The sequence below is a fragment of the Caretta caretta genome, chromosome 7 (assembly GCF_965140235.1).
Source record: "Caretta caretta isolate rCarCar2 chromosome 7, rCarCar1.hap1, whole genome shotgun sequence".
In the NCBI taxonomy this organism is placed as follows: domain Eukaryota; kingdom Metazoa; phylum Chordata; order Testudines; family Cheloniidae; genus Caretta; species Caretta caretta.
In genome coordinates this window covers 125791140-125815709 of record NC_134212.1, presented here as the reverse complement: position 1 = coordinate 125815709, position 24570 = coordinate 125791140, and the positions used below count along the sequence as shown (strand labels likewise).

The 24570-nt window shown below is 54.8% G+C and overlaps 1 protein-coding gene across 8 annotated transcripts in view; it reads right to left on the bottom strand.

Annotated features, from left to right (window-relative positions):
* R3HCC1L (R3H domain and coiled-coil containing 1 like) overlaps positions 1 to 24366 on the bottom strand; it is a 52618-nt gene extending 28252 nt beyond the window's left edge. Inside the window, exons 1-2 of one of the 8 annotated variants that reach the window (XM_048857260.2) lie at positions 23381 to 23786; positions 14548 to 15974 (exon numbers count right to left, since the gene is read on the bottom strand). Coding sequence is in view for 2 of the 8 variants with exons in the window: in XM_075131132.1 (XP_074987233.1) it covers positions 842 to 914 (73 nt within the window). In the remaining 6 variants the exon portion in view is untranslated. Of the gene's footprint in view, positions 1 to 841; positions 1214 to 14547; positions 15975 to 22082; positions 22265 to 23380; positions 23787 to 24312 lie in introns of those variants that run through there. The other 7 variants (XM_075131133.1, XM_048857259.2, XM_075131136.1 and 4 more) reach the window with 7 other exon arrangements.
* Between the last annotated feature and the right edge of the window lie 204 nt (positions 24367 to 24570).

Genomic DNA, 24570 nt, shown 5'->3' with positions numbered 1-24570 from the left:
GAATGAACAGACCAGGTAACATCCAGTGAGCCATCCCATGTCACCTGTTCCCACCTTCTGGCGGACAGAGGCTCAGGACACCATCAGTACTGAGCTCTGCAGCCTGCAGCTCACCTGCGGCAGAACGGGCTTACGAGGGGCCGGGAACGCAGCCGTGCCCGGAGAGCGGCAGCAGAATGGTGTGCGGGGCTCCCTGCGGCTTAGCAGCTCCACAGCTCGTGTCCAACGTACGAGGGTGGTTTCCTACCTGCCAGCCCCACTTCTCCGCCTGGCGCCAAGAGTTCGCTCTCAGGCCTTGGCCCCAGCGATGACAGCTCTGCCTCTGTCCCCCATCACCCATGCAGCCCCGCTGCCTGCAGCGAGCACAGCCAGGTGCCACTGACAGGCCGCAGCACTGGGGCTCAGGCCAAGGAGGGAGAGGTTGGCTGGGCTAAGGAGCAAAAAGCAGGAAACCGTTATTAATGTCATTAAGGTGAGAGACAGCCCCAAGCCCCCAATCAGCAGAGACGACCCTCCTACCTCGGGGCAGTTCTGCCGAGTAGGAGGCAGCTGGTTTTTAGTCACTGTTCACAGCAGGACCAGCTAAGGACACAGCTGTCCTACTGACACCATCCGCACGGAGAGATTCCTGTAGACATCAGCTCTGCTGCTACCACGGCCCCGCAGATGGTCTCGCAGAGCCAAACATCGCCGGGCATTTGAAGGTGTGCTTAAGGAAGCGCATTCTAATAGCTTATCGTTCAGGGTTTGTATTTGCTGGCCTGGCGTCATCCCTCACTGAGGACTAGCCTCTTGCCTGGGTTAAACACTAGCTCCGTTTTATTGGGCACTTGTTACCGACCTTTTGAGAGCGCTTGGTGCCGTAACAGCTGCAGAGCAGTCAAGCTGGCCTGTGTGCAAAGCCCATCCGACATTTGGGGAGTGGGCTTCTTCTTCCCCTTCACAGAATGCAAGAAAGGCTGAAAGGGCTTGGTTGAGACTGGCCTTCCTCTCTCCACCACAGCAGCTCCCCTGCTCAGAGACAGCGCCCGGCTCAGCCCAGCAAGGAGGGGTTTAGAACGTTTGGGCAGCAGAACACAGGGGCTGCGACGGAAGTCCTGCCACAATCCAAGTATAGAGTTTGCTAACTTAGCCAGCAAATCTCTCTGTCTCTCTCACAACCACACACCAACCACACAACAAACAACATTTACTGCCCTGTGTAGTTCTTGGAGGCCTTGGAAGAGTCCCATGTGTGAAAGAGAGGAAAGATGGAGGCCGTTGAGTTGAGATAGGAGAGGAATAAGAGGCAGGAAGAGACAGATGCAGATGAAGCCTGACGCGGAGCAGGGAGCTCAGGCACCAAGATTTCCCTTTCAAGAACAAGAGATTCAGTGGAACTGAACATCAAGACTTTTGAAGCTGATACAAGGAGACACACACACACGCTTAGCCAGAGGAACTCAGTGCCACCAGGTACCCCGGGGCCAAGCGTGCGGCAGCTCAGCAAAGGAGCAGCTGTGTAATGGGGATGATCAGGGCATTCAACGGGTGACAGACACCAGGCTTCTCACACCTGGCTCTGAAGCAGCAGGTGCGGAGTGCAGTGAGAGGCTGGGCACTGAGCCAGGCCATTTCTATGTAACCATTAGGCAGAAGGAATGAACCTGCTCCTGAGAGACAAGCAGAAGTAGAACCACAGAGGGGTCACAGCCCTGTCTTTGTGCCCAGACAGGGAGCGCCCCCAGACCCTCCACTCCCCCCCTCTGTCCACCCCACACAGAGCCAGAGGGAGTCTGGGGCTGCCCTGCCATTGTGCCTGGATCCCCCGGCTCTCCAGCAAACGCCTGGCGCTCTCACCAGCACAGCTTGGGGTTGCCTTAAGGGCAGGTGAGAGAAACTCAAGGGAACACACTGCAACTTCTCCTCTCAGGAGACTCCAGCAGTGCACCCCGCCCCCTTCCACAGCCAATCCCTGGCCTACAGAGCCATCCATTAGAGAGGTCAGTGAGTAATTAGCTGGGCTGTAATGAAGCTACATTCATCAGCGCAAGAATCAATTTCCTCTTGAACATCTGCGCCTACAAGCCCCTCTCTGGCAGCACCTTCCCTGCTCTCTGCCATCTGCAGAGACAGCACCCAGACACGCTGAGTCTCTGCCCTGCCCCTTAGCCAGGGCATGGTGCCCCACACCACAGACAGGCTCGGAGATCTGGGGCACAGGTAGGGTTGCCTGCACAGGACGGCGAGCACACACCCTCCCCTGCCAAGCTGGCACGTTCTCTGGTAAACAGCCATGGCAGAGCAATAACCACATGTGGCAATCCCACGCGAGGAGCAGAGTGCTGCAGAGGTGTCATTTCCCAGCCAGGAAGGGTCACTACCCCCGTTGTACTGATGGGGAAACTGAGGCAGCCAGATGCAACCAACCCAAGGTCAGAGTGATGCCATGGCAGAGCTGGGAGCAAACCCAGGAGTCCTGACTCCCTGTCCTGTGTTCCAACCACTAGCCCACGCTGCCTGCAGCTTGGCCACGCAAGGTGGAGGAGCCCCGCTTGCCCACCGCACCTTCCTGGCAGAGATTTATTTTTCATAATCTTTGGCACAAAGAAGCACCTTGCTATCTGCCAGGCCCCAGCCCCCTATCAATATGCATCAGGCAGTGTTTATGGAGACGGATGGCTCAGGGGTCTGTCCTGTGGTTTGGGGGAAGGGAGCGTGGGGGAGGGGCGTGGCTGTGTGATGAATCACTACCCACTCTGTTTAGGGGTATTCATCACAGGCCACTGTCAGGTAAATCACTGGAAAAACACCTCTCCAGTAATTAATGTGAAGTGACGGATGGACAGCTCCCGAGCCCATTAATCTGGAACCTCAGAGCCGCCCGAGATTACGAATGTCAGGATGCAGAAACTGCCAGCGGATCAATAGGGCCAGGAATCCATCCAAGGTTCTCATTTCCGAGGCACCTCCGGTGCATTAGGCTCCTTCCCCTGCCCCCCACCCCAACTGAAAACAGATCCCTCCAGAACCAACAGCAGGCGCCGGGGGGCGGCCCGCTGGCTGAAGAGGGGCAGGAGCCGGGGGCGGGGGGGGAGCACAGCTTGGCTGCACGCCTCGGGCCGGCAGTGCCGGGAAGACAGGTGCACACCCACAGCAGGCCAAACCACAGGTGCACTTTGTGGTCAGGCCTCAGCCACGGCCCATTTGTCGGTTAGAAAATGTCCCCGCTGCAGGGCCACCTGTTCCGCCAAATCTCATTCCATCCTGCTGATGGATGGATGGACGGCCGCCTGCCTGGGGAAAGCGGCGCTTGCAGGCAGCTCCCGTGCAGCCTGTGTGATGCACGGGTCTCTCATAGCTCTCCCCAACCTGCCGGCACTCCAGGCCCCAGGAGATGGAGACACGCTGAGGCACAAACACCCAGCCCCGGCACAGTCTCGCCCTCCCCTACCCATGCCAGGGCTCCCCTCGTGCCATGCCCAGGGGGATCCCCATCCCCACGCAGCGCCCACCAAATGACTGCACATGGCTCGGCGACTGTCATGCTGCTGAAAGGTGCCAGGGGCACAGCCCTGCAAGTGGAAGCCCACATGACCCACCCTGCCCAGCGCTGAGCTGGAGGAAGGGAAGGGAGCTCCGTCTCTGGCCTCCACCCACGCCCCTTGAGCTTTTGTCCGGGAGTGCCAGCAAGGGGGCCATTAGTGCTGGCTCTACAGGGGGTTTGGGCAGTGGGCACACACTCCACCACCCCTGCAGCAGCCAGAGACCCTGTCCGAGAGCAGAGACCACGAGGCATCGCCCAGGGGACCAGATAGCAACTAGCTACGCGGCGGGGAAGGCACCATGTCCCATTTTAGCGCTGCACAGAATGAAGGCAGCCGGCCCATGGAGGACAGGCCCTGAAGCACAGGACTATAAGCCAGCCCCTTTAACATAAGAATGGCCATACTGGGTCAGACCAAAGGTCTATCTAGCCCAGTATCCTGTCCTCTGAGAGTGGTCAATGGCAGATGCCCCAAAGGGAATGAACAGAACGGTTATCCTCAAGTGATCCACCCCATCAGCCAATCTCAGCTTCTGGCAAACAGAGGCCAGGGACACCATCCCTGCCCATCCTGGCTAATAGCCACTGATGGACCTCTCCTCCATGAATCTATCTAGCTCCCTTTTGAACGTCTGAATGCGTATCTTTGTCTAGCCAGAGATGCACATACAGCCGGTGTCATTCCACTGACAGAATGGTCCCTTTCTCTTTATTGACTGCATGAAGAGAACACATCCTGGAAGCCGCTCACAGCCTGGGTAGGTCATTTTTCAGCACCAAGGCATGATTTGTTTTCTTTCCGAGGGGCAGCACGGTCTTCCTGAAGGGCAGCTCAGGGGAGGAGGCGGTGCTGGGCTTCACCATGGACTCTGCGGACTTTCTAAGCCAGTGAGTTTTCACTCTGCAGAGTTTACAGGGTAAGTACGGTATATTTCATGTGTACTCTCACTGGACAGGCTCGGCAGGACCTGTCTGCCTGCCCCATGCAGAGGAGTGCACGGCTGTACACCGAGGCCTCCAGAACCAGTGGCACGAGACGCGACAGCACTGGCCAAGCAATGACCTGCACTCATTTCACTAAAGGGGGTATCTGAAAAATGCCACTGCCCGAAGTGGACAGGGATAGGGTTAAGCAGGAAACCTTCACTGTGACATTGGCCAATCTACAGCATGTCAGTGAGCAACATGAATGGTCCAGCTCAAACAGCAGCAGCTTCTCCGAAGGATCACGAAGCTCTGTTAGCACAGAGGAAAGCTAAGACCTCCCCAGCACACCCTGCCCCATCACTGTCAAGGGACAATGGGGCAAGACTCTGGCACACAGCAGCCTCCCTATCCCCTCTGCTCCTCACCCAACGGTGCAGGGACAAAGCATCTGCCACAGGCTGCCGGGCTAGCACAGCCCTAGCTGCCCTCCCTGGGAACGAGACATGCTCAGCAAGAAACAAGGGCAAAGAAGCCAAGGCCCAGCAGAGAATTCCTGACGGCTCCGAGCTCACTCGCACCCAGGTCAGCCTTCAGCAGGACATCCACAGCCGCCTCTCCGCCAGGGCTTCTCCCCACCAGCCCAGCAGCTTCAGAACCAGAGTGGGAAAAGAGCTGGTCCCCCACCCAGCCTTGAGAAACTCCCTGCAGGGCGGACAGGCCAGAAGGGCTCCCCCCACGAGGAGCAGGAAAGTCACTGCACAGCCTCAGTACACCCACTGCACCTAGCTTCAGCTGGGCTGGTAGCCACTCTCTCTAGGGAGAATCAGAGCTGGGGGGCAGCCGGAGCCCCACCTCTGGCACCATCTTCAGTGTGTTATCGTCCTACAATGCACGGAAGGGAGCCTGCCTCCCCTGACGGCAGCCAGCTGGGCCCTGCCATTCCAGACCCGTCCCCAGATGCCTTCCCACCGTTGCACCGGAATGCCACGGCAGCAGGGCGGGCAGCACACTCCCCTCGGCGCTGTACGGCACCGCGGAGCTCTCCTACGGGGCAGTCAGCTGCTTGGAGATTCTGGCCTGGGGACCCCATGCTCCAGCGCCAGCATCCTATGGACCAGCCTCCCCCCAGTCCAGCCGGGCCCTCAGCTGCATGCGGTGGGGCCAGTCCCGGCAGCCGGCTGGGCTCAGGCTACTCAGCTGCTGAGCTCCAGGTCACCGACTGACCACGTCCGCCTTTCTCAAGACCCAATTCTGCACACAGTCACCCTTCCTGAGAGCTGGGACGCAGAGGGGAGCTGCTAGGACGGGGGACAGGCCCGGAACCTCCCCCATCAGCAGCGGCACTCGGCTGGAGCGGCTCCCCGCAGTCCCAGTCACCTCCAAGGAGAACCGTCCTATTGAGGATTTACGGCCTTCTCAGAAGAGCTGATTCCCATTCAGCTTGCCTCCCGTTCCCAGCCAGATGGGATCAATTAGCAGGCGCCTGGTGCTGGGAGGAACCGCCCCCCCACCCTGCACCCCTGCCAGCCACCTCTCCATTGGGGCACAGCCTGGCAGCCCTCCAGTGCCAGAGCCAGCCACACGTCCAATGGCGTACAGGCACATGGATAGTTGCCAGCCGAGGCCACAGCAGGCCGGCCACAAAGCGCTCTCCTCTCAGCAGATTCCTAGCAGGGACATGGCCAGCCCAGTGAGCAGGGGTCACACTGGCAGCTGGGGGCAGATGGACCACACCGCAACTTTGGCACCAATCTCTGGTGCAGCATCTGCCAGGAGCAGGGCTGCTCATTTCAGGGCCAGCCGGGCTCACTGCACAAGGCAGCCCCTGGAGATCCCCAGGAGCGTGGGTGGGACACAGGCACGCAGAGCCTGCCCGTGCAGGGAACATGCTGCAGCGTGCGGAGGTTTATTTCACAGGGTAATGCAGCTCATGCCCCCAGCCCATTACACACTCCACCGCACGGCCCCGCCATGCGTCACCACGAACCCATTTCACGCTCCGGGGGCAGGGCAATGGCCCTCAGCTCAGCCTCATTCACGCTGCCTGAGCAGGTGACCCCATAGCTCACCCCCTTCGCACCGCCGGGCCCACCACACAGTATGAAGCTCCAGCCCCAGCTGAGCAAGCTGCCACCAAGAGGAGCCCGAAGAAGCCTCTGTGCTGTGCCGGGGCGGAGGGCACAAGCAGGGGCACGGCAGAGGCTGCGGGACCCCAGGCTCTGAGGGCAGCATGAGCACAGGCTGGCTCTGCCGCCCAGCCAAACACCGAGCAGGGGCCGAGACCTGCCCAGACTCACAGCGGTGCATTTCTGTGGGGACATGCCTTGCTAGGGACATCCCATTCCTCCAGTCAGCCAGACTAGACGATGCAGGAACAAGGAAGGTGGCTTGGCCCAGCGGCAGCCAAAGCCCAGTCACATGCAGAGCCAGAGGTCGCACCAGCCAAGTCCGGTTGTGCCTTTAGCAGAAGTCCAGCTCCGCCTGTTGTGTGAAATGACTCATCAAATCAGCAAACGCCAGCACGCGCGCCTGGGACAGACTGGGCTGGCTCAGTTCAAAGACCTGGGCCAGGAGGTTGCAGGGCTCCGGGTAGGTCACGGGCTGCCGTGAGAACCAGCGGGAAGGTTCCAGATGTGGGAGGAAACATGTATAGGTAAAATAATCAAACTGTGTTTCACCTGGTTAAAGTCAAAGGATGAGGCTACCCCTGCCCGGGATGCTGCTCACACGGGAGAGGAGTACGTGGACTGGAAGGAGCAAGCTTTACCCCCCCTCTCCTGTGTCCCTGCAGCCACCGGACACCACTGGGCCTTCCTCAGCCCCGCCAGAGAGGGAACTAACGACATCCCCCCTCCAACAGCACCAGCTACCTTCTGACCAGCCTCTGGCCCAGGAGCATGGGCTGCCTGCTGTCGCCCGCCCCCCACCTTCGTTCCCCTCTCTCCTCTCTCTTTCGCTTCTGGGTAGAGTCTGATTTAGCTGGCCGAGGCAACTCCACCTTTGCAACACTGCTGTGAACCTGTGACCACAAAGGCAGCTAAAAGCAAGGCCCAAAACAGCCTGCCGTGGGTACATGTGTGCCAGGTGTCACCGTGAGGGATCACACTGTGTCTGGGCCCCTGTCCCTCCAGCAGCAAGGCCGAAGGGAGTCAGCCCCAGAAACAAAAGCTGCCCGCTCCATCTCAGCTATTGTTTTCTCTCCTCTTTGTGTCCGCCTCTGAGAGGAGAGAGGACTGGACTCCAGCACCAGCAGCTGCTCAGCCCAGCTCAGCTGTTGCCCTGTTCCCCCAGAAGAGCAGCGAATACTATCTAGGAGATAAGACTCTGCAGCTAAAGGGAACAAGGAATATCATGACATCAAAGCCTGACTGATTCTTTCCAGGTCAGATGCTTTCACAGTTCTCCCTTCTTTTTCTGTCTCTTCAATAAAAGATTGCAAAGCTGTAACATGCTTGTTACAATACCAGTAAGCCAGCGATAGCCTGCAGCAACCCCCAACCTGTTAACACGGGGCTTTGTTGGGCTCTCAACAGTCCCAGCAGCAGGTGGCCTTGTATCCTGCCCACACCGGCCTACAGCGAGGGCTCAGCTCACGCTCCCCAACACCGGTCTCTGCATCGGAGCAGTCGTGAGGCCCCCAGCCCAGCCCCAGGCGGAGCAGCACCTGGGCTGGCATGCCCTATGATGCAGCAGAACATGCACTCTTTCCTACTGAAGGATGCTGGGGTCAGCAGGAGGCACAGAGGGAGCTAAACGATGCAGGCCGCGTGCTGGGCATCACAGGGCACGGATCCCAGGTTGCTGGGTCCACACTTGGTGTGCCCGTTCCTGGAAACACTGGAAGTGCCACGCTCCCAGCACGCTGCCTCGTTTCCTGGCAGGGAGCTGTATTTTTAGCCTCCGAGGTTTCTAGTTCCACTCAATCCATAGTTCCGTCAATAGAACGTTTAACCTTAAAGCCTTGACAACCAAATGAAACAGCAACACCTTGGGCAGGAGCGGGAGGCAGGTGCCGTTCTCCCCGCAGACTGGTGTGCCCGTGGTGGCTGGGCTGCAGCAGTGAGCCAGCCGAACATGGCATCGGAACGCACCCGCCCTATCCCTGGCTAGAGGAGTCGCCCTGCCCTGCCCCCTTCCCCCCAGGGACTGGGACATGCCTGCCCAGCCTCCCCTCCAGGATTCATGGGCTCCTGCCGGCTGGCAGCAGCACTGAGGGAGCTGGGAAGTGCCCTTGTGGGACAGCGCAATGTGTCAGTACAGCACTTCCATGCACACAATGTCACTCTTCGCAGCTTGCTGCAGACTGGGCTCTTCTCACACACTGCAGGGACAAGGAGACTCTCTAGCCAGCCCAGATGACGAACCCCTTTGGGCTGCAGAGCTCGTCCCACCTCCTGGCACGCCCCATCAGCGCTTGCATCTACACGGCAGAGCCCCATGCCACCCGCAGCTGCAGAGCTGAGAACTGGCCTGGGGCGCTGTGACGAAGTGGGACTGTTCTTAATGTTTCCCCTCAATAGTGTGGGGGTGCGTCAGTTTCCCCTAGGCAGTTCTTAAGTATCTAGGGGGTGGGGTAAGGGTGTATGATCACTGCAGAGCCCTAGAGGGCAGGTGTGTGCAGGGGTCTGGACAAAGAGAATGGCCGATACCCTGTTTCCTGGCCACTGATGGCCTGGGCCCTTCCCCCCCTGCAAGGTCAGAGCTAAAGGGGTGGAAAACAAAGGAATCAGGTGACCTCCTGGCCCAGGAAAGGGACAAAGCCCAGAGGAGGAGAGGCTGGAGAGAGTTTCAGTTTTGGGTCTGGCAGGGGACATGGAGTGAAGGGCAGATGGGGTTGTCTGACTCACTGGCCCCAGAATGGACCCAGCTGAGGGGTCCCGTTCTCTGTACCTACAAGCTCTGTGTTATACCATGTTCCTGTCGTCTAATAAACCTTCTGTTTTACTGGCTGGCTGAGAGTCACATCTGACTGTGAAGTTGGGGTGCAGGACCCCCTGGCTTCCCCAGGACCCCGCCTGGGCAGACTCACTGTGGGAAGCACATGGGGGGCAGAGGATGCTGAATGCTCCGCTGTCAGACCCAGGAAGGTGGAAGCTGTGTGTCCTGCAGACAGGCTGCTCACAGAAAGGAGACTTCCCCAGAGTCCTGCCCGGCTTCATGGGGAGCAGTTCCAGAGCATCACCCAGGGACTCCGTGACAGGCCCCCACAAGGGGCTGCCATGGGGAGCGTGTCAGTCGCCTACACGTCCCATTCCTCGGGAGCACACAGCCCTTTTGTCCCTGCGAACCCATGACCTGGATTCCTTTCGAGTTTCTCCGATGCTTCAGAGCCATCTGGGCACTCAGTCCCAGCCAGCCAGAGCCACCTACTGCCCTGGTGCTCGCACGAGTCTGCCCAGACACACCCCAGAGTGCACACTGTGTGCACACTCGCCCCCCCCCCCCCATCTGCTTCCCAAAGCCAGGGGATCTCTAACTGCACTAGCAGCAGTAGACAGATTGCTAACTGGGCACTGGGGGTGGGACACCAGACTGAATATGTTCATGGACCATCTGGTCTGGGAAGTGCACGGTTTCACAAGCACAGGGAAGGTGGACTGCAAATGCCAGGGCCGAAGCAGGTACTGCATAGGGAAGGCAGGCGCCCCAAGCACTGCTCAGGGCCTGCTGCACCCCAAGCATTCCACTCCCAGCAGCATCCGCTGCTACCATGACAGACACACAAATCCAAGTGTCACGATCTGCACCGTGCCGGATTAAACACACCCAAGCAGGCACATCAAGAACAAGGGACACAGCCATTCAACACAAATGGCCATGCCAGACCAGAGCAATGGTCCACCTAGCTCAGTGTCCTGTCTTCTGACAACAGCCAGTGCCAGGTGCTTCAGAGGGAATGAACAGAACAGGGCAATTACCAAGTGAGCCATCCCATTGGCTAGTCCCAGTTTCTGGCAGTCAAGGGCTTAAGGACACCCAGAGCATGAGGTTACATCCCTGACTATCTTGGCTAATAGCTGTTGATGGACCTGTCCTGCAAAAACTTATCTAATTCTTTTTTTGAACCCTCTTATACTTTTGGCCTTCACATCATCCCCTGGCAACCAGTAACAGGCTGACTGTGCATTGTGTGAAGTATTTCCATATGTAAACCTGCTGCCTATTCATTTCCCTGGTTTGTCTGTTATGCGAAGGGGTAAATAACACTTCCCTGTTCACTTTCTCCACATCAGTCATAATTTTAGACCTCGATCATAGCCCCCCAGCCCCCGTCATCCCTTTTCCAAGTAGAACAGTCCCAATCTTATTAATCTCTCCTGGTACAGAAGCTGTTCCATCCCCTGATCATCTTCGTTGCCTTTCTCTGCGCCTTTTCCAGTTCTAATTTTTCTTTTTTGAGATGGGGCAACCAGAACTGCACGCAGTATTCAAGGTGTGGGCCTACCATGGATTTATATAGAGGCATTATGAAATTTTCAGTCTTATTATCAGTCCTTTTCCTCATGGTTCCTACCATTCGGTTAGCTTTTCTGAGTGCTGTGGCAAATTGAATGGATGTTTTCACAGAAATATCCATAATACCCTCCAAGATGTTTTTCTTGAGTTGTAACAGCTAATTTAAACCCTATCATGTTGTATGTATAGTTGAGATTATGTTTTCCAACGTGCATTACCTTGGCACTTATCAATTTGAATTTCAACTGTCATTTTGTTGCCCAGTGACCCATTCCTTTGTAACTCTTCGCAGTCTACCTGGGACTTAACTACCTTGAGTAGTTTTGTATCATCTGCAAATTTTGCCATCTGACTGTTCATCCCCGTTTCAGATCATTTATGAATATATGAACAGCACTTGTCCAGGCACACTCCCACTATGGGACACACCACTATTTATCTCTCTTCATTCTGAAAACTGACCACTTATCCCTACCCTTTGTTTCCTATCTTCTAACCAGTTACTGATCCATGAAAGGACCTTCCCTCTTATCCCATAACTGCAGAGTTTGCTTAAGAGTCTTTGGTGTGGGATCCTGTCAAAGTTCTTTCTGAAAGTCCACGTACACTATATCCACTGGATCTCCTTTCTCCAAATGCTTCCTGACCCCCTCAAAGAATTCTAGTAGATCGGTGAGGCAAGATTTCCCTTTAAAAAAAAGCTATGTTGACTCATAGAATATCAGGGTGGGAAGGGACCTCAGGAGGTCATCTAGTCCAACCCCCTGCTCAAAGCAGGACCAATTCCCAGTTAAATCATCCCAGCCAGGGCTTTCTCAAGCCTGATCTTAAAAACTTCTAAGGAAGGAGATTCCACCACTTCCCTAGGTAACGCATTCCAGTGTTTCACCACCCTCCTAGTGAAAAAGTTTTTCCTAATATCCAACCTAAACCTCCCCCACTGCAACTTGAGACCATTACTCCTCGTTCTGTCATCTGCTACCATTGAGAACAGTCTAGAGCCATCCTCTTTGGAACCCCCTTTCAGGTAGTTGAAAGCAGCTATCAAATCCCCCCTCATTCTTCTCTTCCGCAGACTAAACATCCCCAGTTCCCTCAGCCTCTCCTCATAACTCATGTGTTCCAGTCCCCTAATCATTTTTGTTGCCCTCCGCTGGACTTTTTCCAATTTTTCCACATCCTTCTTGTAGTGTGGGGCCCAAAACTGGACACAGTACTCCAGATGAGGTCGAATAGAGGGGAACGATCACGTCCCTCCATCTGCTGGCAATGCCCCTACTTATACATCCCAAAATGCCATTGGTGTTTTTGGCAACAAGGGCACACTGTTGACTCATATCCAGCTTCTCACCCACTGTAACCCCTAAGTCCATTTCTGCAGAACTGCTGCTTAGCCACTCGGTCCCTAGTCTGTAGCGGTGCATGGGATTCTTCCATCCTAAGTGCAGGACTCTACACTTGTCCTTGTTGAACCTCATCAGATTTCTTTTGGCCCAATCCTCCAATTTGTCTAGGGCCCTCTGTATCCTATCCCTACCCTCCAGCGTATCTACCACTCCTCCCAGTTTAGTGTCATCTGCAAACTTGCTAAGGGTGCAATCCACACCATCCTCCAGATCATTTATGAAGATATTGAACAAAACCGGCCCCAGGACCGACCCCTTGGGCACTCCACTTGATACCGGATGCCAACTAGACATGGAGCCATTGATCACTACCCGTTGAGCCCGACAATCTAGCCAGCTTTCTATCCATCTTATAGTCCATTCATCCAGACCATACTTCTTTAACTTGCTGGCAAGAATACTGTGGGAGACAGTGTCAAAAGCTTTGCTAAAGTCAAGGAACAACACGTCCACCGCTTTCCCCTCATCCACAGAGCCAGTTATCTCGTCATAGAAGGTAATTAGATTAGTCAGGCATGACTTGCCCTTGGTGAATCCATGCTGACTGTTCCTGATCACTTTCCTCTCCTCTAAGTGCTTCAGAATTGATTCCTTGAGGACCTGCTCCATGATTTTTCCAGGGACTGAGGTGAGGCTGACTGGCCTGTAGTTCCCAGGATCCTCCTTCTTCCCTTTTTTAAAGATGGGCACTACATGAGCCTTTTTCCAGTCGTCCGGGACTTCCCCTGATTGCCATGAGTTTTCAAAGATAATGGTCAATGGCTCTGCAATCACATCCGCCAACTCCTTTAGCACTCTCGGATGCAACGCATCCGGCCCCATGGACTTGTGCGCATCCAGCTTTTCTAAATAGTCCCGAACCACTTCTTTCTCCACAGAGGGCTGGTCACCTCCTCCCCGTGCTGTGCTGCCCAATGCAGAAGTCTGGGAGCTGACCTTGTTCGTGAAGACAGAGGCAAAAAAAGCATTGAGTACATTAGCTTTTTCCACATCCTCTCTCACTAGGTTGCCTCCCTCATTCAGCAAGGGGCTCACACTTTCCTTGACTTTCTTCTTGTTGCTGAAATACCTGAAGAAACCCTTCTTGTTACTCTTAACATCTCTTGCTAGCTGCAACTCCAGGTGTGATCTGGCCTTCCTGATTTCACTCCTGCATGCCCGAGCAATATTTTTATACTCATCCCTGGTCATTTGTCCAATCTTCCACTTCTTGTAAGCTTTTTTTTTTGTATTTCAGATCAGCAAGGATTTCACTGTGAAGCCAAGCTGGTCGCCTGCCATATTTACTATTCTTTCTACACATTGGGATGGTCTGTCCCTGTAACCTCAATAAGGATTCTTTAAAATACAGACAGCTCTCCTGGACTCCTTTCCCCCTCATGTTATTCTCCCAGGGGATCTTGCCCATCAGTTCCCTGAGGGAGTCAAAGTCTGCTTTTCTGAAGTCCAGGGTCCGTATTCTGCTGCTCTCCTTTCTTCCATGTGTCAGGATCCTGAGCTCAACCATCTCATGGTCACGGCCTCCCAGGTTCCCATCCACTTTTGCTTCCCCTACTAATTCTTCCTGGTTTGTGAGCAGCAGGTCAAGAAGAGCTCTGCCCCGGTTGGTTCCTCCAGCACTTGCACCAGGAAATTGTCCCCTACACTTTCCAAAAACTTCCTGGATCTGTGTACCGCCGTATTGCTCTCTCAGCAGATAACAGGGTGATTGAAGTCTCCCATGAGAACCAGAGCGTGCGATCTAGTAACTTCTGCGAGTTGCCGGAAGAAAGCCTCGTCTACCTCATCCCCCTGGTCTGGTAGTCTATAGTAGACTCCCACCACGACATCACCCTTGTTGCTCACACTTCTAAACTTAATCCAGAGATTCTCAGGTTTTTCTGCAGTTTCATACTTGAGCTCTGAGCAGTCATACTGCTCTCTTACATACAGTGCAACTCCCCCACCTTTTCCGCCCTGCCTGTCCTTCCTGAACAGTTTATACCCATCCATGACGGTGCTCCAGTCATGTGAGTTACCCCACCAAGTCTCTGTTATTCCAATCACATCATAATTCCTTGACTTTACCAGGACTTCCAGTTCTCCCTGCTCATTTCCCAGGATTCGTGCATTTGTGTATAGACACTTGAGATAACCCGCTGATCACTCCTCTTTCTCAGTATGAGGCAGGAGCCCTCCCCTCTCACGCGTTCCTGCTCGTGCTTCCTCCCGGTATCCCACTTCCCCACTTACCTTAGGTCTTTGGTCTCCTTCCCCTGGTGAACCTAGTTTAAAGCCCTCCTCACTAGGTTAGCCAGCCTGCTTGCGAAGATGCTCTTCCCTCTCTTCGTTAGGTGGAGCCCATCTCTGCCTACCACTCCTCCCTCTTGGAGCACCATCCCATGGTCAAAGAATCCAAAGCCTTCTCTCCGACACCACCTGCGTAGCCATTCATTGACTTCCACGATTCGACGGTCCCTACCCAGGCCTTTTCCTTCCACGGGGAGGATGGACGAGAACACCACTTGCGCCTCAAACTCCTTTATCCTTCTTCCCAGAGCCACGTAGTCTGCAGTGATCAGCTCAAGGTCATTCTTGGCAGTATCATTGGTGCCCACGTGGAGAAGCAAGAAGGGGTAACGATCCGAGGGCTTGATGCGTCTCGGCAGTCTCTCCATCACATCGCGAATCTTAGCTCCTGGCAAGCAGCAGACTTCTCCATTTTCCCGGTCGGGGCGGCAGATAGATGATTCAGTCCCCCCTGACTCTTCCCCAACATATTGTGCTCATCTGTGTGTGTGATAATTTTGTTCTTTAGTTTCAACCAGTTGCCCTGGCACAGAAGTCAGGCTCGCCAGTCTGTAATTGCCAGGATCGCCTCTGGAGCCTTTTGTAAAAATCAGTGTTACATTAGCTATCCTCCAGTCATCGGGGGGCTGATTTAAGCAATAGGTTATGTACTCCAGTTACTGGTTCTGCAATTTCATTTAAGTTCTTTCAGAACTCTTGGGTGGATAACACCTGGTCTTAGTGACCTATTACTATTAAATTAAACAGTTTCTTCCAAGACCTTCTCTACTGACACCTCCATTTGGGACAATTCCTCCGATCTGTGCTGAAAAAGAATAGTTCAGGTGTGTGACTCTCCCTCACATCCTCTGCAGCAAAGACCAAAGCAAAGAATTAATTTAGCTTCTCTGACACAGCCTTGTCTGCCTGGAGTGCTCCTTTAGCACTTCCATTGCCCAGTGTCCCCCATTGTCGGTTTGGCAGCTTCCTGCTTCAGATGTACTTTAAAAAATTTTGCTGTTGGCTTTCGTGCCTTTGGCTAGTTGATTTTCAAAGTCTTTCTTGGCCTGCCTCATTATACTTTTACACTTGACTTGCCAGAGCTTATGCTCTTTTCTATTCCTCATTGGGATCTGAGTTCCAATTTGTAAAGGATGCCTTTTTGCATCTAACCACCTCTTTTATTCCATTGTTTAGCCAAGGTGGTATTTTTTGGTCCTCTTTCATTTGAGCCTCTATTGGGTGTTTAAGTCGTTTCCATGCAGCTTGCAGGCATTTCCTTCTTGTGACTGTTCCTTTTAATTTCCATGTAACTAGCTTCCACATTTTTGTGTAGTTCCCCTTTTTGTTGTTAAATGCTGCTGTGGTGGGTTTCTTTTGTATATTCCACCCTACAAGGATATGAAATTTAATTACATTATGGTGACTATTTATGACAGAGTGGAAAGTTTTTCAAATATTTTTCTGAAGCCTATTTGTGCCTCAGTTTTCCCTATGTGATGTAGGGTTACCCCAGGGATAGAAAGGGCTGTTTGCTCTCTGCAGCAGCTCAGAGACTCAGGTGTGGATAGCTCCCAGCTGTCTGGGGCTTGGGCCCCATATCCAGGAAGTTCGTGAGAAGACAATGGCAACCCCTATCACTGGGACTTTGGTACCCAGCGACCAGCCACCATGGATGGCCGCAACTCTCCGCAGAACGCCAAGCCGTGTTTGCCCAGCTGGGGAACAAAGGCCTGGGGGTGAGGTGGGAGTTAAGTGGTGGCTATGGGAAGCTGTCCCAGGTCAGGTGCCCCGACTAAGAGAGGTCAGAGGGACGGAGGTTGGGCTCTGTGCTGAGCAGGATGGACTAGGCTGTCACTTCCTTTTCTCTGGGCTAACCAAGGACTTTCTGTGCCGTGTCCAGTCAACTAACAATGGCTTCTGTGTGAAAGTGCTGGCTGAATGTCCCTGCAGCCACTGGCGGAGCAGGTGCCTGGCTCCCTAAGCCTGCACAAGTCTCCTTTGGGGTCTGTCCCAGTTGGACTCACTGGCCAGAGCTCAGTGTGAGGTACAGGTGCTGAAGGACCAGAGGTTCAGCTTAAGGAGGTGGTGAAGCCGTGTGGCTTACTCTGGAGAAAAGTGAGACCTTTAGGGGGTCTGGCTCATTGAAGGGCTCTTCCAAGAGCCTGTTCCAAAGCTGGGGTCACAGCACCAGCCCTATGGATCTGTGATGCTATTACCAAGCGGTTCAGCTATATTCACATCTTGGACCAGATCCTGTGCTCTACTGAGGACTAAATCAAGAACTGCCTCTCTCCTTGGAGGATCCAAGACAAGCTGCTCCAAGAAGCAGTCATTAATGGTGTCTAGAAATTTTATCTCTGCATCCTGGGCTGAAGAGATATGTACCTGGTCAATATAGGGTAGCTGAAATCCACTATTACTATTGGGGTTTCTGTTTTTGTCGCCTCTCTAATCTCCCTGAGCATTTCACAGTCACTGTCACCATCCTGGTCAGGGGTTGGCAGTATATCCCTACTGCTAGACTCTTACTATTCCAGTACGGAATTTCTGTCCAGTGTGATTCTCTGGCACCATTTAACATTTTTACTATATTTGACTATGTTTTCTTTCACATACAGTGCCCCTCGTTCAACAGCGTGACCTGCTCCATCCTGCCTACATATTTCGTACCCTAGTATTACAGCATCCCATCAATTATCATTGTTCCACAAAGTTTCTGTGATGCCTATTATAGCAACATCCTCCTTTACTACCAGGCATTTAAGTTCACCCATCTTAGTATTTAGACTTCTAGCATTTGTACACAAGCACTTACAAAATTTGTCACTAGTTGGTTGTCTGCCTTCATGTGATGGAACTGAATGGGTCTTTTTCATTTCTCTTCAGTTCCTACCTGTATTTTACCAACTTCTATTATCTCCTCTTTACTAGGCTATTCTCCTTTCCCCAAATATTCCCCCGTTCCTAATAAATCTAGATCCCTCCTCCCAAAACCATCGTCTTATCCATGCACTGAGACGCTGCAGTTCTGTCTACCTAGCCCTGAGCATGGAACTGGAAGCATTTCAGATAATGCGACCATGGAGGTGCTGGACTTCAATCTCTTACCTAGCAGCCTACACTTGGTCTCCAGGAAATCTCACCTGCTTTTCCCTATGTCATTAGTATCTACATGTACCATGACCACCAGCTCCTGTCTAGATGTCTCAAGCGGTCTGCAACCTTCGCACCCACCAGAGAAGTCACCATGCGATTCTCCTAGTCATCACAAACCCAGCTATCTATATTTGTAATAATCAAATCCTGGGAACTACAGGCCAGTCAGCCTCACCTCAGTCCCTCGAAAAATCATGGAGCAGGTCCTCAAGGAATCAGTCCTGAAGCACTTACATGGGAGGAAAATGATCAGGAACAGTCAGCATGGATTCACCAAGGGAAGACTAATCTAATCGCCTTCTATGATGAGATTACTGGTTCTGTGGATGAAGGGAAAGCAGTAGATGTGTTGTTTCTTGACTTTAGCAAAGCTTTTGACACGGTCTCCCACAGTATTCTTGCCAGCAAGTTAAAGAAGTATGGGCTGGATGAATGCACTATAAGGTGAGTAGAAAGTTGGCTAGATTGTCGGGCTCAACGGGTAGTGATCAATGGCTCCATGTCTAGTTGGCAGCCGGTGTCAAGTGGAGTGCCCCAGGGGTCGGTCCTGGGGCTGGTTTTGTTCAATATTTCATTAATGATCTGGAGGATGGTGTGGATTGCACCCTCATCAAGTTTGTAGATGACACTAAACTGGGAGGAGAGATAGATACGCTGGAGGGCAGGGATACGATACAGAGGGACCTAGACAAATTGGAGGATTGGGCCAAAAGAAATCGGATGAGGTTCAACAAGGATAAGTGCAGAGTCCTGCACTTAGGACGGAAGAACCCAATGCACCGCTACAGACTGGGGACCGAATGGCTAGGCAGCAGTTCTGCGGAAAAAGACCTAGGGGTGACAGTGGATGAGAAGCTGGATATGAGTCAGCAGTGTGCCCTTGTTGCCAAGAACGTCAATGGCATTTTGGGATGTATAAGTAGGGGCATAGCGAGCAGATCAAGGGACGTGATCGTCCCCCTCTATTCGACATTGGTGAGGCCTCATCTGGAGTACTGTGTCCAGTTTTGGGCCCCACACTACAAGAAGGATGTGGATAAATTGGAGAGAGTCCAGCGAAGGGCAACAAAAATGATTAGGGGTCTATGAGGAGAGGCTGAGGGAACTGGGATTGTTTAGTCTGCAGAAGAGAAGAATGGGGGGGATTTGATAGCTGCTTTCAACTTCCTGAGAGGTGGTTCCAGAGAGGATGGTTCTAGACTATTCTCAGTGGTAGAAGAGGACAGGACAAGGAGTAATGGTCTCAAGTTGCAGTGGGGGAGGTTTAGGTTGGATATTAGGAAAAAAATTTTCACTAGGAGGGTGTGAAACACTGGAATGCGTTACCTAGGGAAGTGGTAGAATCTCCTTCCTTAGAAGTTTTTAAGGTCAGACTTGACAAAGCCCTGGCTGGGATGATTTAATTGGGGATTGGTCCTGCTTTGAGCAGGGGGTTGGACTAGATGACCTCCTGAGGTTCCGTCCAACCCTGATATTCTATGATTCTATGAAATCCTGCATTACTATTACCTTCCTAATAACTGGGGACCTCAGTGCTAGAGGATACCATGACATCACCTAGAAGAAGGGTCCCAACTATGGGATTGTTTCCCTCCACTCCAGCCTGATGTTCTCTTTCCCCGAGACTTTCATCCTCCTCAACAGCACAGAGGCTGTCAGACAGGGAGTGAAACCACTCTGCTGTGTCCCGGAAAGTCTCCTCTATGCACCTCTGCTCCCTTAGCTCCTCCAGTTCAGCCACTGTAGTCGCCAGAGCCCGCACTTGGTCTCTGAGAGCCACGAGCTCCTTGCACTGAATGCGCCCATGTACATGTTGCATTCAGTGCAATACACTGGACAGCCCCCACTCCACTGCTGGATGGCTGCCTGTGATCTTTGCATTATTTTTACTCTTGCAGAGATTTCATTTGTTTGTTCGTTCTTTGGTGGGGTTACTGGCCTACGTGTAGTGCATGTTTGTTAGGTGTATCTGGCTGTCACGCTCCCTCTCTACACTCCCTTGCAAAACTCCCATCTGCTAGCTCCTCTGGTCACTTAGGAACCGGCCCTGCCGCCTTGTCAAGAATCCCAAAGGAACTAGGGACCAGAGGATAGCAGTACCCTTTGCAGGCAGAGCCATGGCCAGGGGGAAGGTCCAACACCTCTCCACAGGGTGGCCTTTCAGAACACAGCTCCTGGCACTCACCTGACCCAGACCAGCTCAGAGGCAAGCAGGGGTAATGGACACTACAGCGACCCCCATCCAACCTGTTCCACAAGGGACTAGCTCAGACACTCAGGTGAGGGGCCACAAATGTACCTAGAAAACTGCCAGGGAGAGGCAGAGCTGAGGATACAGGAAGCTGCCCTGGCAATGGAGAAATGCGGGGGACTGAACCCACAGACACAGAGCCAAAGAAAGGCACAGAGTAAAGCACAAAGCTAGTCAGTTCTCAAAAGTGCCTGGAGAGTAGTTCCACAGCCTCCTCCTGCCCTGAGACCCCTGCCAACTGGTGTTCTTTTCAAATGTCTCTCTCCCCAGTTGCTGTGTGAAAGATCCACTCAAACAGCAGGGGAAATAAACTGCAAAGGGAAGACAGTGAAAGCTGGAGAGCTGTCAAAGGAACACAGGAATCTCACTGGAAAAGAGGGAGATTTCAATCAAGCCTTTCCCCTGATGCTCTTAAGAGATACCTGCAACAATAGAAAGGAAACATTTTCAGACAGGACTGTGATTTGTAAGTTGATACTGTCCCTTCAAAGCTGCAGGGAAAAGAAAAGGCAACAAAAAGCAGAATGAGTTAATGACATGAAGGGCTAAGGGAAACACGAAGGGATTTTACAAATCTATCAGGGACAGGATCAGCGCTAGAGAGAAAGCAGGTCTACTAATAAATAAGGAAGGAGATAAAATTAACCAGGACTCAAAAAAGGCTGAGATTATTTAAATGTCTTTAGCCACCCAAATAAGGACTTGTGAAAACAGCTGCTGGTAAAAGAAAATAGAACACCGAAGATCGCTCTCTATCAAATCAGCTCATCAGGGTGCCAGGCACTGTCGGGTATCCAGGAGTCAGCTAATTAACCTACCGAACTACAGACAATATTGGTAAAAAATCATGGCGCTCTGGAGAGGAGTGAAAAACGTAAAGGAGGTACTGATTTTCTATCCAAGAAAGAACAGTAACCCCAGCCCCCATCGTATGGCAAATCCAATTGCAATCCCTAGTGAAAGAATGGAACAAAAACCAAAGAGACTCTGCAAACGTAGAGTGACAGCCATGGGGGTTATCCAGAACACAAGTTATTTCACTAGGACTACTGGCCAGAGCTTTTGGACAAGCACAGTAGACACAATTTAACTGACCACCAGGGTATCGTTTGACACTTGAATAATGAATTATAATTAAATTTGCAGATGAGCTGGAGCAGAGAGGTGTTGCAAACACCAGAAAGCACAGATAAATAATTCAAACCAACCTAGCAAGGTTAGAAATACAGGAGAATTCAGCTTGGAAAAGTGTAGTGAAAACAGCCCAATGCAGACATTCACTGGGACAGCTGAGAAATACACGGGGTGATGCTGAAAGCATCTGAGTTATTTCAGGCTGCAGAGGCAGCTCAAGCTCCGCATCCTGAATGCCGTGATCCAGCCAGGCCCTTCAGTACCAACCTGTTCTGGCAAATGGGAGAATTCAGAGAAAAGCACCAGAAATGATGAAAGAAGCTGGAGGGAGGATGCTCAAGGAGAGGCTGCATGACCACGAAGACAACCTCCCCTCTCTCCAGCCCCCTCCAAAATCCTCCTCACAGGCACACGATGCCTCAGCCATGGCGTCCCCCCGCACCTTGAATTTGATCACAGAGGGCTCCTCACCCAGCAGACAAAGGTCTAACGAGATCCAGTGGCTGGAAGCTGAAGCTAGACAAATTCAGACTGGAAATAAGGGGCACATTGTAACAAAGGGTAACTAACCATTGGAACAATTTACCAAGGGCCATAGTGGATTTTCCATCACTGGCCATTTTTCAGTCAAGATGGGATGTTTTGCTCTAGTTACATCAGGAATGAATCCAGGGCAGCTCTCTGGCCTGGGCTGCACAGGGGGTCAGAGCAGACAATCACTATGGTCCCTCAGCCTTAGAATCTGTGCTCCCCAAGGCGCTGAGCGTGGATCCCCGGACATGCCTCACACAGCCCCTGCCTGCATCTGTTACCAGGTCACTTTACGGATCTGTTCCCTCCACCCTCCTGGCACCAGCTCCATGCCTCCTTCACCTCCTCCCCGCACAAAGGCTTCCACACGGGGGCCGGCCTGCACCAGGCTCCTAGAGCCTGCAGACCAAAGCCCCTGCCTCACCTCACTCAGAATCCTGCTGATGCTCCATTCCTGTTTGCTGCATGCAGAAGGCCCTGATCACCCCTATGCCGGGGCAATGCAAAGGGGAGGAGCTCATCCCAGCCCCAAAGAGCTGCCAGCAACCTCACGGAGAACAGGACCCCGTGAGCATGACAAACAGGAAGAGGAGGGAGTCTGAAAGCAACGGTAAGCCCCAGGGCTGCACACAACTGGAGGCCCCAACTCCCCCCTGCGACAAGGGGGGACTTAACAAAGACTTAGCTACCAAGAGGCACCCCTGCCTTAGAGCCCGTGGGAGCTTAGCTTCCAACGCCACTCACTGGTCTTTGCTGGGAGACCTTCTGACTGACACCCTGTACCGGCTCGCTGCCACGGCACATCAGGCTAAGGGAGGAAGTGCTTTGGGCAGGGACCCAGGCAACGTGTGGTCTGGGAGGCCGCAGGCACAGGGTAGGGTGCTGTAATGAGCAGATTAAAAGAGCAAAATCTGTATAACTTGGCAACTGACAACACAGACAGGACAGCAGCAACCCGCTCGCCCTGCCTGCAGCCTGGGGCCCCGCCAGATCTCACCGCCAGCCAGGACAAGCCCTAAAATGCTGCAGGAGGTGACACTTCCCCCGGGGTTAGGGCTCAGTCCATGCCCCACCACCTCCTTCACAGGAGGCGTGGAGCAGGGGTTGTCTGCTTGTGGTCAAAGAGCCCCCGGCTGCATCCCAGGTGCAGGCCTGTCACCCTCTTGTCTTGGCCACCTCCCAGGCCGGGCAATTCCCTTCTGCCTCCCTAACTGACCCGCACCACTTCCCCTTCCTCTCCTCACCGCAGGGATGGCGATGCCATGCCCTGCTGAACAGCCGCCAGGCCCTTCTTTGAAGGTACAGCTCCCTGGGGTGAGCGATTCCTACCACAACCCCGGGGGGCAGAGTCTTCATAACACACCAGCAAAGCCTTCGAGCTCTGTACATGAGCGGCTCTAGAAGGGCAGGGGACCACCACTTTCAGGAGTCCTGCCAACTACAGCCCTTGTACCACGCACACTTCACACGGGCTGCCTGCACCGCCCCCCCCACCTCACCCCCCCACACCGGGGGCTGCCTGCACCGCCCCCCCCACCTCACCCCCCCACACCGGGGGCTGCCTGCACCGCCCCCCCCCACCTCACCCCCCCACACCGGGGGCTGCCTGCACCGCCCCCCCCACCTCACCCCCCCACACCGGGGGCTGCCTGCACCGCCCCCCCACCTCACCCCCCCACACCGGGGGCTGCCTGCACCGCCCCCCCATTCTGTCTCACGCACCCCGGACGAGGGCTGCCGGCTCTGCCCTCTGCCCAGACATCCTGGCTCAGCGCCCAAAGCGCCGCTGTGATTTCAGGGCTCCCCCGGGCAGCCCGTGGCCTGTCCGCAGGTGCTGCGGAGCCCTGGCCCCCCGGCCGGCCCAGGCCACGGCAGGGGCAGTTCCCGAGGGCCCAGGCCAGGGGGGCGACTGGAGGGGAGACCAGGGCTGGCAGGAGACCGTGAGAACCGGAGCCGGGCGGGCAGACGGTTTACGGGGGAGAGGGAGCCTGGCGCGGCAGGGGAGCAGCAGAGTCACGGGGCTCCCCCCATCCCGCCGGCTCTGTGACCGCCCCTCCGGCCCGCTGCCTGGGGACAGCCTGGCCCGAGGGGAAAGGACCCCTTCCCGGGGGGGGGGGGGGGCGCAGCTCGGGGACCCCTTCCCGGGGGGGGAGGGGGCGCAGCTCGGGGACCCCTTCCCGGGGGGGGGGGGCGCAGCTCGGGGACCCCTTCCCGGGGGGGGGGGGGGGCGCAGCTCGGGGACCCCTTCCCGGGGGGGGGGGGCGCAGCTCGGGGACCCCTTCCCGGGGGGGGGGGCGCAGCTCGGGGACCCCTTCCCGGGGGGGGGGGGGGGCGCAGCTCGGGGACCCCTTCCCGGGGGGGAGGGGGCGCAGCTCGGGGACCCCTTCCCGGGGGGGGGGGGCGCAGCTCGGGGACCCCTTCCCGGGGGGGGGGGGGCGCAGCTCGGGGACCCCTTCTCGGGGGGGGGGGGGGGCGCAGCTCGGGGACCCCTTCGCCCCCGCAGCGCCGGCACCCCGCGATCCGCCCGGGGGGGGGCCGTGGCGGGGGTGAAGAGGCGGCGGGGGCCCGGGGGGGGGCAGGATCGGGGGTCTGGGGGAGGTGAAGCCCTGGGGGCGGGGCGGGGCGCGGGGGGGTCCGGGGGGGGGGGTGGTTACCAGGTGACCGAACCGGGGTCGCCGCCGCCGCTGCGTCCTGCCGCCACTTCCGCTTCCGCCCGCCGCGGGGGGTGATGGGAAATGTAGTGTCTGCCCCGCCCCCAGCCCTTCCCCCACCCCAGACACTCGGGGGCGACCCCAGCCCCTCCCCCGCCCCCAGACACTCGGGGGGCGACCCCAGCCCCTCCCCCGCTTCCCCAGAGACTTGGGGGGTGACCCCAGCCCCTCCCCCACCCCCAGGCCCTCGGGGGGGGTGAC